We start from the raw sequence: 13,426 nt of genomic DNA on the forward strand, positions 1-13,426 counted from the left end.
ACGGCTGTGCTGTGTATATACGTGTTGAGCGTAAGCAAATGACGGTATATTTTTACGTGGCAGTATTTTTGTCCTGGAAGTATCCTATTCTCCACGTGTCTTTCGTTTTGGGAACGTATTTGTGGCTACCTTACGTATTTTCACAATGTAGAACCCCCCCCCCCCCCCCCCCCCACAGCTCGCAATGAAGAACCTACAAAATAATAATAATTTAAAAAAAATATATTCCCAAGAGCTCCTTTGTTTCTCATACGCACTACATAAAATCTGAGCGGAGTTTCAACTCAGTTTTTCCTGACAGTCTGATGATTATACTGAATCAGTTAACTTCCCTGTTAAACGTTTGGTGGCCCTGGCTCTTGCGATTGTGTTTTCGAGGTTTTCATAAGTCGAAATAGATGCGAAGATATTGAATTGGCCATCCCAAATTTGTACACACAAAAAAATATTCTACCCCGAAGAAGGATGTAGAATGTCCCTCCGAAACGTTGGTATCCACTTACAAGTTCACGCGGAGTCACAACCCCGAAGAACATCGTCACATATTGAGGGTGTCTGAGAAGAGGGTGGTAAGGGGAATATTTTGACGTAAAAGGGGCGAAGTGACACGAGGGTGGAGATTCATAATTTGTAATCGTCACCAGGTTTTGTTATTAGATGATCAAATCAAGGAGGGTGAGATGGGTAGGGCATGTAGTGCGCATGGGAGAGATAAATTCATTTCGGAAACCTAGCAACAAAGAGGAGGATAATATTAAAATGGATCTTGTAGGAACAGTGTGGTGGATGTGGAGTCGATTCATATGACACGCGACAGGGATCTTGGAACGGCTGTTATGAATACTGACCAGACGAGCGAATATCAGTTTCTCGATGAACATGTTTCTCCTTAAATTAATTCTGCCTTAGATTGCGTGACCGTAATGTGGACAGTTTCATTTTCTTTAAAATCAAACCCATGTTCCCAAGGATCCCGTGTTCCTGCAACTATCTCACTAGAATTATCTTCCACCGCCCTGATTCATAGACAATGACAGCAGTTTTATTGGATTAACAGAAGCCATAAAAGTTTCATCATCCGAATTAATCCCCCTGTTATCTGCGATAACTGAGATACTGGCCGCTGTCAGATATTTCGAAGGCCACAGACCGAATCAGCACAAATGTTTTTTTTTTTTTTCCCAGTCCAATGACTAGGTTATTTATTATAGGCGGCCATTACTACAGATAACTCGTAACTATGGTTACACGTAGTAATTTAATCAAATTTTAGTTCTGACACGTTTAGTATTTAAACTTAAGTTACTAAATGTCTATGTCGATGATTAAAATAATTGTACGCCCAGGGTATAACCGTACACTTGGCGTCAACATGAAATACAACCTTTACAGGCTTATAAAATGTAGTTGTTTGTGGATTGTTGTCTTCTGGGTTATGACGCCGTCTTGTAAACCTCAGATATCGTGTAGATGCTTGCCGTAAGACTGGCAACAATTGTCGCCGTGTGTTTCTATTATTGTGTAACCGAGTTGCTACTTGTTACGACCGTAGAATGTTAATGTTTTTGCCAGCGAAAGGCCGCGCTGTGACCTTTCCGTTCTGTGGAGTAATAAAGTCTATTAGCAAGGCGTTCGTGTTAAATGACAGGCTGTTATTGTTGCAGTAAACAGATATCAGCTTCTTTTGTTACGCAAAGTTCATTGTTTCAATTCTCCGCCAGCTTTGGCACCAGCGCGAGAATTTATTGTTTTTTTTTTAAAAGTGTGTACTATCCACAATGAAACAGTCAGACAGCGTCTATCATGATAATGACATGCTGAAACAGAACACGCCCATTAAATCAGCTGTTTGAAATTGTGTTAGTCGTTTTAGGATTTCCAGCGACTTTATGCCATTACTTTTCGACGGGGTCTCGGGTTCGATTCCCGGCGGTGCCCGAATTTATAACTTGTGTTGGGCAAGGCCGTGGTCTAGGCAACACGGAGTTTTCCTCCGTGGCATCCCAACAATTACTCCATTCACACACAGAAGAAGGCAATGGCAAACCACTTCTGGATCATCTGCCAAGAACGTATATGAACAGGTCCCAGTCCGAGAAAAGGATGGAAGGATCCTGTTCATATGGACCTGTCGTCAGACAGAAAACTAAATAAATAATAATAATACGGAGATATTTTAAATTCAAGATGATTTGGACCTTAAATAAGAGTCATTCATGCTTCTTTGCGTAGACCATTAAATAAAGTAGTTCGTGTTTTAAATTCATTTTGCTTTCATTCGCCATGTTATTTATGCAGCTCAATACGTGGAAATCTACAGAAATTGAAGTCCGGTGATCGCTGTGGCCGATTGTACGGAATAAAACTACTAATCCATCGGTCAGGGAGGGGGCGTGGTCATTCAGGTACTCCTTCGTGTATATCCTGAAGTGAGTGATGGATCCCCCGAATAAAAATCACCCGGAAGTTTTAAGGAGACAGTGATTGGATTGAACATATAGCAAATACGTAATCATGAAAGTTATTACAAGAAAGTTGCAGTTTTGATAACAGAATAGAAGTGTGAAGAACTGGACCACAGTGTGGGTTTGAAAGACAGAAACTTGGCGGGTTTTATATTTACGAGAAAGCTAGAACCGAAGTGTGTGGAAACAAGCGTATGATAAATTTAGCAATCAAATTGAATGACGTGTGGAAATGTCTCTATTCACACATTTCAAGCTGGTTATTTAGAGCAGTGGAGAGTCAAAGAAAGTCGATATTTATAAGGCGCTTGTGATGTGCGTGGTGGCTTCTTCACACGGAGAAGGGGCCTTTCATAAGGACATGCAACTACAAGTTACAGCCTAGCCTAGTTTTGTATTTGTAAAGTACCCTGTTCGAATCCCAACACAACGAACCGGTACTGACAGGCCTCCAAATTATCATTGGCATTTGGGAGATACTCAGTTCGATGTCCGACCACGTCACCTGCTATCCCGAAGTATTTTACTGATTTTACTTAGTACCTGCGGAAATATACCGGAATATTACATTAATATCGCATTAAAGCGTAAATTAAGATCAGATTACATTCGGTTAATGCATAGTGCGATCTGTTTTATGTTGGCCGTGGCCTATAGTGATTCATTATCGAGGGGATAATAGACATTCAGATGGTTAAGATATTCCTAGTCTTTTATGGACTCAGAATGTTCATTGCCGTGTTCACAACAGCCAGCTATTGGTCACTATCAGCGAGATGAATCCAGCCATCCTATTTATTCACGATACGTTTCAGTATTTTTCTCCCACGCATAACTTGGTCTTAGAAATGGTCTCTTCGCTTCAGGTTTTCCGATTATAATTTTGTATTAATTTCTCATGTTACCGATGCTTGTTATAAGCCCTGCCTGTGTCATACTCGTTGGTTTGATCACTCTAGTAATGTCTAGTGAAGAGTTAGGTTATGAACCTCCTCATTAGGCACTTTTCTCGACTCCCTGTCTCTTAATTAATCCCTCTTAGGTCCGAATATTCCCGTCGATGTTTTCCGTGACCCAGTCCGCGGGTACCAGAATTTTCTCTCTTTCCTGTTTATCTCATCTCATCTTTGCTTTCTCGTTCGACGCCACTGATAATGCAGTTGATACATCTTCATTAAAAAAAAGGCTAGTACAGAATTCATCGTTGTCGTAATTTCCGTAAATGTGACTGTCGATCAGCTGGCGTCAATGACAGCAGTCGATAAAAAAGAGTCGATTATAAAGTCGATAATTCTATTTTGAGAGACAGAAGATTGTGTCACACAAGTGTACACTCGCGCTGATGCTCTTATAATCCAACGTCATTACAGAATAATAGATGGAATGTGACATATCGCGTTCAGTATTTTTATCTTATCTGGAATTTTCTTGTTGCCACCGGTTGACGCATATGCAGAAACTAACATTTTACTTTTCAGGCTTAACGCAAATACCACAATAAATAATATCCTAATATACAGAGTGTCTCGTAAGTTCAGGGCTTTTGGAGAACTTTGTTATTCGATGTTTGGCGATGTTGACAATTTTTTGTTACAGCGGGAAGGGTACGTGTTTTCAGAGTAGGGGGAAGGAGACGCAGGCACTACAAGAAATTCTGAAAATGCATCTCTCTTTTACTGTCATGTTAACGTCGCCATGATGTTTTTACTATTAACAATGTAAAATAGTGTAGCGTCTTAATTGCTCACCCTATGTAAAAACATTTCAACACTTGAGACTGCAAAAACGTGATTTGCGTGATCACTTATCTTGCCAAATAACAGAGTTCTGCTATGATTCTGAACTTGTGGGACACTCTGTATATCAAACAGCAATGTCGCCCTTTCGTTGGTGATGTATTTTTTTTTCTTTCGAAAACTAACTCAGCGGGGTAGAATTATTACTGAGACGTTAATAGTTGCTCAGCTGGGCAAGATATTTTCCCACGTCTTATTGAACTCGAAAAATTTATTGTGCTCATGGTAGTTCTGTTTTCTGTCATGCGCCATTACCTGAAGATGGAATGATAATGTCGAAAGACGCAATTTTGACATTCACATGATCATTGTATTGCCGGATAATAAAGTGGCGTATTTTATAGGAGTCTCTGTCCAAATCAGATAACCGAAGGACAATTGGATGTTGTAAATTTGCAAGGAGACATTTTTGGTATTTAAAACTATTTTACTATTTTTTTTAAATATTAATATTTTGAGGGACAGTATCCGGGCTTCCTAAAGGAAGTCGGACTCTTTTTAACACTGCCAGAAGTCGGAGAGAAAATGACGCTAAATCAAACTCGTCGGATGTCCCACCGCGCCTCTAGATACGAAAATCGATGGACATCGCCTCGGCTTGAAGTGATGAAATGCCAGCCTCCCGCTGGGCGGAAATGCCCCTTATTTTTCCGCTGCGCTGTCTCCCCAGGTTTAAGTACTTCTGTTCCTGCGGGCGAGTCGAATTTCACGGCGACACGGAACAAGAAACGAGAGGAAACATTGGTGTTCCGAAGGTTCCGGAGAATGCGCGTTTTTGCAATAAAGTATCTCCATGGAAAGGAAAAAAAAAGTGTCACCCAGAAGCTGATAGTCTCTCAGGTTTCCTATTTTTCTTTATTTTTCTTAATTAATTTCTTCCCTCTCTTCGTGTCTCATTATCCTTCTAATTTCTCTTTATGCTTCGTAATGACGTAATTGTTCACACTCCAGCATTGGTCCCGTCATGATGAAATGCATTTCGGCCACACCCAAAGTTACATCGGATACCCGCCCAAGTTCGCGTTATCTGCATCAAGCAGCGAAACTGACAGGCTTGACCTTGAAATTTTAATATAATTTGTTGCTTCAGAAAACTGTCTTCTTGAATGTAACATTGCGTAGTCCGGTATAGATTTATTGGCGTTTCGAAAGTTCTTACTGCTTCCATCATCAGGGCGATTAGTCTATAAATTTCTACGTGATTACACCGCGAAACGTCCCAGAAAACACCACGTAAACCTGGAATGTCACTTTTTTATTGCTTGTTTTGAAAAATTTGATCACAATTTAAAATTATTACAGTTGTGAGTAATTTGTAGGATCAGTGAAGAAGACAGGATTTTTAATGAGAAAAAAAAATTGTATGAATTCAAATTCAAGCTACGGTGACACTGAAGAAGGCCTGTGTGTGTGTGTAGAAGCCAAATGTCGTGTTTTGCCGCTTATGAAACCAGTGTGAACAGAGCTTGATATTATATATATCAGCGGATGGAGTTTGTTGAATGCTATCACAGCTGCCTCTTGGGGTGGGGGGGGGGGGGGTTGATGGCAGTGGATGTAAGTGGGTTAGATAACAGATGAACTGTGGAAAGAACGAGGTCGGATCCTCCCGAGACGAGGTAGTGACGGAGTTTATGGGGCGTCTTGTTACCATGACAGATGTGTGGCGTAGGTTGTGGATAGAGGCCCAGGATTGCTGACACAATTTGGAAGGGTCAACATTCTGTAGTTTATGGGACGAAAATATAAAATTACATTTGCCAAGTTAATAACATTTAAATTATTTTTTTTTGGGGGGGGGGGGAATTTCTGAAATTCTGAACGTTTAAATGCAGCAAACTTTTATCATGCTTATTTTTATTGGTGTCGGAATAGGTCTTTCTTTCATCCTGTGTGAAGAAGCCTGGAAGAGAGTGCCAACAGAGTAGGAATTCTTATCTTATCCTGAGGAAGGAAACAGAAAAAACTTCCGAAGCTCAAGAACGTTATAAGTAATATGCGTATTTGATCTCGTGAAGACGTTACGTAGCGACATTTCTCGTGTTTTAATGCAGATTTTTCATAATTGTGCGAGAAATATTTGAAATACTTTCCCCAATCTGAAGCCACATTAATGCCCACCATGCGCCATGACATCGATAGCGAAACAAGTACCCCCCCCCCCCCCCCCCAATACACACTCGAACTTCGAGACTTGAAACACTTTCAAAACACCAAGGAAAACACGACACGACGTTCGTCACGTCACCGATTAGTTTGTTAATTTTGTTTAAGGAAACAGTCGCTGTCTATTCAGAGAATCATTTGAGCGATTGTTACATCCGGTGGTACATAAAGTTATCAGTAACGCTAAATTTCACCCACAGTGTTTTTTGTGGCTCATATGATACTCTGAGCAAACAGCGTTAACCAATCACGAGAGAAAGGACGTAAGATAATGAATGATAACTGTGAAGATGGAGACCATAGGGTCTTCCGATACGTAGATGGCCATCTGGAACAATTGCATTGCATCGTAAGTCAGAGAACACCACAATCCGCGAAAGAATGTGTTTTAAAATCCAACTGCCGGCAATCTGTGAGTCACATTCCAACGAGACTTGTAAAGAAAAAAGAAATTGTAAAAGTTTACGTAATTCGCGATTTTATCACAGGCTAGAATTAGCCCTGAATTCAGTGGTGGGCAGCGAAAACGTTGTATCTGCCCATTGTTGAAATGTTACGTGTTTGAAACTTCAGTTCAATAAACAGTTGGAGAAGAGTCCATTGTTGTCATTCATTAACTGACCGTCGATTCGAACTCTCACAATGATCTTCGGTAACAGAAGAGAAACAAACTTGAAACGTCGTGTTTGTTTATATCTGAACTTTAACAACTTCGACGTTTTTATGAAAAGCGGAAACCAAACTGCATGCATAGTTTTTCTCTCTGTTCCACAAGTATGGTGGAAGTTCTCAGAATATGACGTTCTGTCGACTGTTCGAAAGCACGTCCCTTCTCCATGATAACGATCATTTGTGCAACAATAGCTTATCAACCATGGAGGAAATTAACTAACCTCAGTCTTGAAATGTATCAGTTATGTGTTTTTTTAACTTCCAGCCTTTTTCCGCGCTGCTATTACGCTACATTCCCAAGCGTGGAAGAATTCTTAATGCCCTGAAGGTGTTATGTAAGAGTAGTCACTGTTTACACGTATTTCAGAAGAAAGTGGAGCACTTTCTTCGAGGAACTTAACATACTCAACGTGGCTTCAGCAATGCCAGATTAAATCTTGTTACAGCGAAACAATTGACTCTCGTGTCTTCGCGAAGTTAGGACACGCTAGTCCACTTCATAATTGGAAGGGCCACTTACGTAGTGTTATATTTCGTTTTATGTCCAACCCGAAGTGGAGAATCTGTCATTTTATTTGTCATGTAACACATTAAAGTGACGTCTACCTTATGGCGACGTGGCGCCGAAAGAGACGACGCGGTTATCGTAACAATAGAACAGCGACGGCGCGTAACGTTCAGAGGGAAACAAAGGAGTGGGGGAGACAAAGGTTCTCGTGACAAGGAACATCATTTCGCAATTTTTTTTATTTGCGTTTCTCTTTCTTCCCTCTCTCAGCTTTAGTTTCGTGTGTAATGGAAGCGGCGCTCAGTGGCAATTCGTGAATTTCAGACTAAAGAACTGTTCTTTGTTTTATTCCCCTATTAAAATCTCAGTTTTGTGTCTGCTTTCACCAGTTACATTCTGCACGTATTATGTGTAAAATGTATGGATGCGCACGCATTACACAATTGCCCCGCACACACACAGTGTGAACGTCGTGTTGGCGAACAAATGAATGTGTCAGCGCGTGATGTCAGAAGCTGTCGCTGAGCTACCGTGTTTTGTTTCGTTCCATATAATCAACGTGTACTAATTAATGTGGGCCACAGAAGTATTTTTTTCTTAATTTGTGATCGTATACTATTGCGATAATAGTTTTTAAGTTGAATTATTTTAATAAGTGCGGTTTTATTAATGAAGTTTGCTCTTATATAGTGAACATGTGGTTTTGTTTTTATACGATATAAAATTGTTATTGTTCTTCGTTATATTTTTTGACGGAAGATTGAATTTTGTTGGTGCATGCATTGAATTATGTCGCGTAATTTTATTAATGTGTTGAAGTTAGTTTAAGAGGAATTGATGAGTGATGCTACGCGTGTGTGATTTATAATAGAGGGACTTTAGATATTTGTCAACAGAAATGCTGTGCAAGTGGCAAGACTGGAGACGAACTGGGATGGTCGCTTGTAATTGCGATGGAAGGTAAGCACGTGTTTGCGTTTCTTGTCGGGACAGTTTCTTTACCGGCTGACGGGGGGAGATTACGCGTCCAATTTGTTTTTGGGCTCGTAAATCAGTCGCGGATGCTTCGTGAACTTTCCAGACCACTTAAATCCGAGGAATATAAAATAAATTCTTTACCACACAAGACAACAGCTTTTATGATGATTATTATTAATTCTCGTTTGCCCATTTATGTTATAGTTACTTTTCCAGTTTGATATTTTACGAAATTATGGTCTACTTTTGTTTTAATTTGAGAAAGCTTTATTCCAGGCGACGACATATCGATGATTCATTTCGTGTTCATGTATTCAAGGGCAACATAAATTGCCAGTCTGTCGTGGACACTGACGTAATTTGTGTGCCTTGAAGGCAAATAAGATAATTTTCCAACGTTCAACATTGAAAGTGCGCTAAAATAGTCCCTTTGGTGACATGTGCAGGGTTTTTTTTTTTTTTAATATTTATAGCAAAAATAATACTACCTTTCAGTATACTTATTTAATAGATGAAACCTCTAAATCGATTTGTAATTTGGTTTGGTTTTTTTCACTGTATGTGTAATAGTGTTTCTTTGTCATAGGATTCTCGTCGTTGGAAAACACTCTAATAAAGGAATTTAATTAATTTTTCAGATACAAACTTTGTGGTTCAGATTTTGGGGAAGGGGTAATCAACACGACCTGACTTGTAGAGCAGGATTCGCGGTGTATTTATAGACTTACAGTCTTTCCTGATTCAATTTTGACGTGCGCTCATTTGTTCGTGGGGGGGGGGGGGTGTCTGCACGACGTTTGCATTTTATGAGTGTTTATAATTTGAATATTTCTCGCTGCTGCATCTGTGAAGTCAGAACGGAGTAACAGGAGGTTGGGTGATATAATGAAGAGCACCAGTGAGATGAGCTGGGTATGTAGCACGCATGGAGAGATGAGAAATAGAAAATTTTTAATCGTAACACCTGAGAGGAAAACACTGCTTTGTACAAACAAGATAATATTAAAATGTATCTTTAAAATAGAGTGTGAAGGTGTTTTGGATTTTATTTAGCTGAAGATAAGGACGATAAATTTTGTTGACACGATGATGAAAACTTGGGTTACATGAAGGACGGAAAATTTATTGGGTTAACTAAGCAACTGTAAGCTTCTAAAGAGAGTCTCCGCTGTATGTTTCCATTATTTTAGAACCTCTGAGATTCGTGCTTCGATTTTGGAAATCTTAGGTTGTAATCGCGGCCTAGAGTTATCCGGACTGATATTTTCATGGTTTTTCTCAGCCCCACTGCCGTGTATCTTATTGTCAGATAGGCCAAGATTGGTTCTTTCTCCATCATCTCATTTGGCGCTGTGTGGACTAACACGTGCAGTTGAATAAACGTCGTTATGCAACCTCCAAATTTACTCTTTGGATTACGCTAGGGGGCTCAGGTATTTGAGAGAAAATGTGATTTATTGCTAGAATATACTGTTCTTTTATTTAATAAGTTGTGGGCGTAATAAAAATAAATCAGCGTAGTTTTAATTACGATTATCACGTGATAGTTTCGGTCGTATTTTGTTTATTGTTTATTTAAACATCTCGCGGCCGTGGCATTGATGTTGTTGGTCTTGTGTTGTGACTCCGTTTTGGGCCACGTTTTCTGTAGGCATTGGTATTTGGACCTGTTATGTACCCACAAATCCATTCAGCGGTACAACTTAGAAAACCAACATCGACATCTGTAGTAACATCATAAAAAGTCTCGCCTCGACAATATGCAGACACGTGGCAAGCTGTGACGTCACGATTGAGGAAAGGAACACCATATTTACGGAGAGCCTGTAGGTCAGTGATTACGAACTGACAGCTGCTAGCTAATTCTGGTCTCCCATCTGTCTCTTTCTTTATTTTGACGGCGGGAAACGATATTTTCCAGAGTCTGGAATCCGACGGAACCTGATCGAATGATTATCACTTCTGGTTCGTATTTGGGAGGTCCCGGGTTAGATTGTCGGCAATCCTTACCATGATTCCTCAGCCCCCTCCAGGCAATTTCAGAGATTATAAAATTAGGCCACGACTGATTCATTTCGTATATTCCTTCTTCTGAAATTGATGTTACGGAATCTGTCCGTCTTTTTCTATGACGTTCAATGTGTCTTTTTCCTCCTGGATGATAATTAAAAATGTTTCTAATAACAATTTCTCCTGTCATCCATTTTACATGGTCTTAGCCAAAATTTGTCTGTGTTATTAAATTTTTATATTTCATTTTCAATTAATTACGTCAATTTATTAACCATTCTTTCATTCGACGCTTTATAAAATGTTCTGAGACCCTGACAGCGTCGTTGAATGAACAACGCGAAATGGAGCCTAGGAATCGCTACATTTGGAAGTTTCTCACGCGATCTGAGGACCTCGAGGTCTGAATATTCTGACTTCCAGTATTGTCTTTGTTCTAGAAGGTAGTATGTGCTTGGCTCTATCACGACAACCATCTAAGTACGCCGCGGCTTTATTAATCAGCCCCCTTTCCTGTTGTCTTGTTTACTGCAGTAAATTTTCGAATAAAATTGCCGTAATTTGCTAGTGTTTCGCAAACACACGTGACGGGAAGACAACCCCGCAATGCACTGGGGTCTCCAGGGTTGCGTTACGTCCTTCTAAAACACACAAACGTCTAAACGGTGTCCTAGAAATCAGTATTTTTTTTCCTGAGAATCTTATGAAACCTATCAATTAAAAATGCAGAGTTACTGTCTGTTGAAGTAAGTGGTACATATGGTTACCACGGGGGGACTTTAAGGGGTTGATCCCGTGAATTAATTCCAGAACGCGACTAAGTTTTGATTTGTGATGATGTGTGGGGTACAATAAAAGTTTCATAAGAGGTTCCTTCTTCACTTAGGGAGCAAAATCTGGCCACCAATGACTTGCAGTTAGAAACGGGAAGCGACCCCCCCCCCCCCCCGGGGGGGGGGGGTACCGGAACTGCTTGTGATAAAGTACTTCGCACTTTATTAGAACAGAATGCTCATTTGTGAAGAAGAATAATCTCCATTGCCACAGTATTAAGCTACCAGAGATTTGAATAATTGTCCCGTTCTATTTAATGGAATCGGTAAGCAGGTTAGGTTTGGAAAATTAAAAATGGAATGTCAGATCGTAGGATAAAGTTAGCAAACAAATCGACAATATTTGAGGTTCTGACGGCGGCGAGTATGAAGATTAATGTCGTGTGGTTTGGTAGACGCTGTGATGATGGAGGCAAAAACACATTCGAAACATAGGTAAACGTATTGCAGACTACACGGGGGCAATGTCTAAGAAAACAGCCATCTTCGCCTCAGAATGTGTCACTGTACCAACAACGACAAAGCAACATTACACGCGCGAAGAAACAGAGGGCAAATCATATTTGGTTCATAATCGCCAATCCCCACGATTCTTACCTAAACACCTACAAATTTATTTTTTTAAAGACGCTGTCAGTAGTCCAGACTGTGTAACTTTTGACTGCATGAAATACTTTGAGGTTATGTCGCAATGCGGGGTTGGGAAATTTTGTTGGTAACGTAATTGTCTGAGTCGGTAGTCAATTAATGAAGCGACGATATTGTTAAACTTTCTGCTAGAAGCGTTGCCATAGTAATTAGCCCCGAACATAACTGTGTGTTCTGGCAGTTTGTATGACGTCATCTTATTTGCACTGCGACAACATCGGGTTTCAATTAGCAAATGTTTCCTAATGAATGTGCTACTGTTTCTCCAGGACGACGCTGTGACCTTGTGAGCCTTTGTTCTCTCAGATGATGGTAATGCACTGGCCCAAGTGTTGCTCGCCTGAGCGATTTCCAGAAAGTTCTTGAGCTCCTGTATTGTTGTGTATTTGTTCTGTGACTGAGTCCTTCTGTATTGTTTGCTGTTTTCTAAATATATTTCTGCATTGTTGTGTATTTGTTCTGTGACTGAGTCCTTCTGTATTGTTTGCTGTTTTCTAAATATATTTCTGCATTGTTGTGTATTTGTTCTGTGACTGAGTCCTTCTGTATCGTCTATGTGTTTCTCTTTTACGTGTTCATGTCCAGAACTTTTGTGTTATTTTTGCATTGGTTTGTCTCCTGTCTAGCCAGACGTTGAGGGTGGTTGCGAGTCGAGAAGGGTGATGATGGATTGATTCATAAGTTATTTAATGATGCTGTATATGCTATAAAGTTTATTTAGTGTCGTATAACAGGCGTATATTTGAATGTGATGTACCATAGTTCGGTTGGAGTGACTGAGGCAAGCCACGCAAGCTCGCGGTCTGTACAACGAAATGTCGTGTTTTCTCCTCTCCAATCGGAAACATGTCTGTGACGAGAAACTGCCCACTTTCCTCTGTTTAGTTCCTAGGTCAAAAGTGTGGGTGTCAGACCTGAACCGCATGCTGAAGGATAATATTAAAATAGATCTTAAGAAAATAGGGTGTGAGTGTGTGGAATGCATTCGTCTGATACCAGACAGGGCAGTGGCAGTCTTGGGTGAAGGCGTTTGGGCTCCATCTTGACCACTGCAAGCTTCTCAAGGAGGACTCGGTGAATTCCACTCATTAGCAAGTTAAAAATGTAGAGGGAACAGGTGACCCTTCTTTTATTTAGTGCGGTCAAAAACCCGAACTTGCGTTTCTCCCTGGAAGTTGGCAACATCTTCAAGTCGTAAAGATATTTAATTGGACAACTGCGATGAAGGATACCATTTCCTTTTTATACCTCGTGGATTACTCCCGACACTTCCCGTGACCCTTCATTTACTTCCATAAATATTTTTGTTTTAGTGTTTGAAGAAGACAACTTTCTTTTGCTTTTAGAATT

General features: G+C 40.2%; 1 protein-coding gene across 3 annotated transcripts in view; it reads left to right on the top strand.

Moving 5' to 3' along the window:
- Lmpt (four and a half LIM domains protein limpet) overlaps nt 1–13,426 on the top strand; it is a 147,425-nt gene that overhangs the window by 51,006 nt on the left and 82,993 nt on the right. The window contains exon 1 of one of the 3 annotated variants that reach the window (XM_022061676.2): nt 8,491–8,567. The exons of the other annotated variants lie outside the window; for them this stretch is intronic. Coding sequence (XP_021917368.1) covers nt 8,506–8,567 — 62 coding nt within the window. The 5' untranslated portion in view covers nt 8,491–8,505. Of the gene's footprint in view, nt 1–8,490; nt 8,568–13,426 lie in introns of those variants that run through there. 3 annotated transcript variants of the gene reach the window in all.

This window comes from Zootermopsis nevadensis, unplaced genomic scaffold (assembly GCF_977971745.1).
Source record: "Zootermopsis nevadensis isolate Lab colony 2312 unplaced genomic scaffold, Znev_1.0 Znev_ptg000061l, whole genome shotgun sequence".
Classification (NCBI taxonomy): Eukaryota; Metazoa; Arthropoda; class Insecta; order Blattodea; family Termopsidae; genus Zootermopsis; species Zootermopsis nevadensis.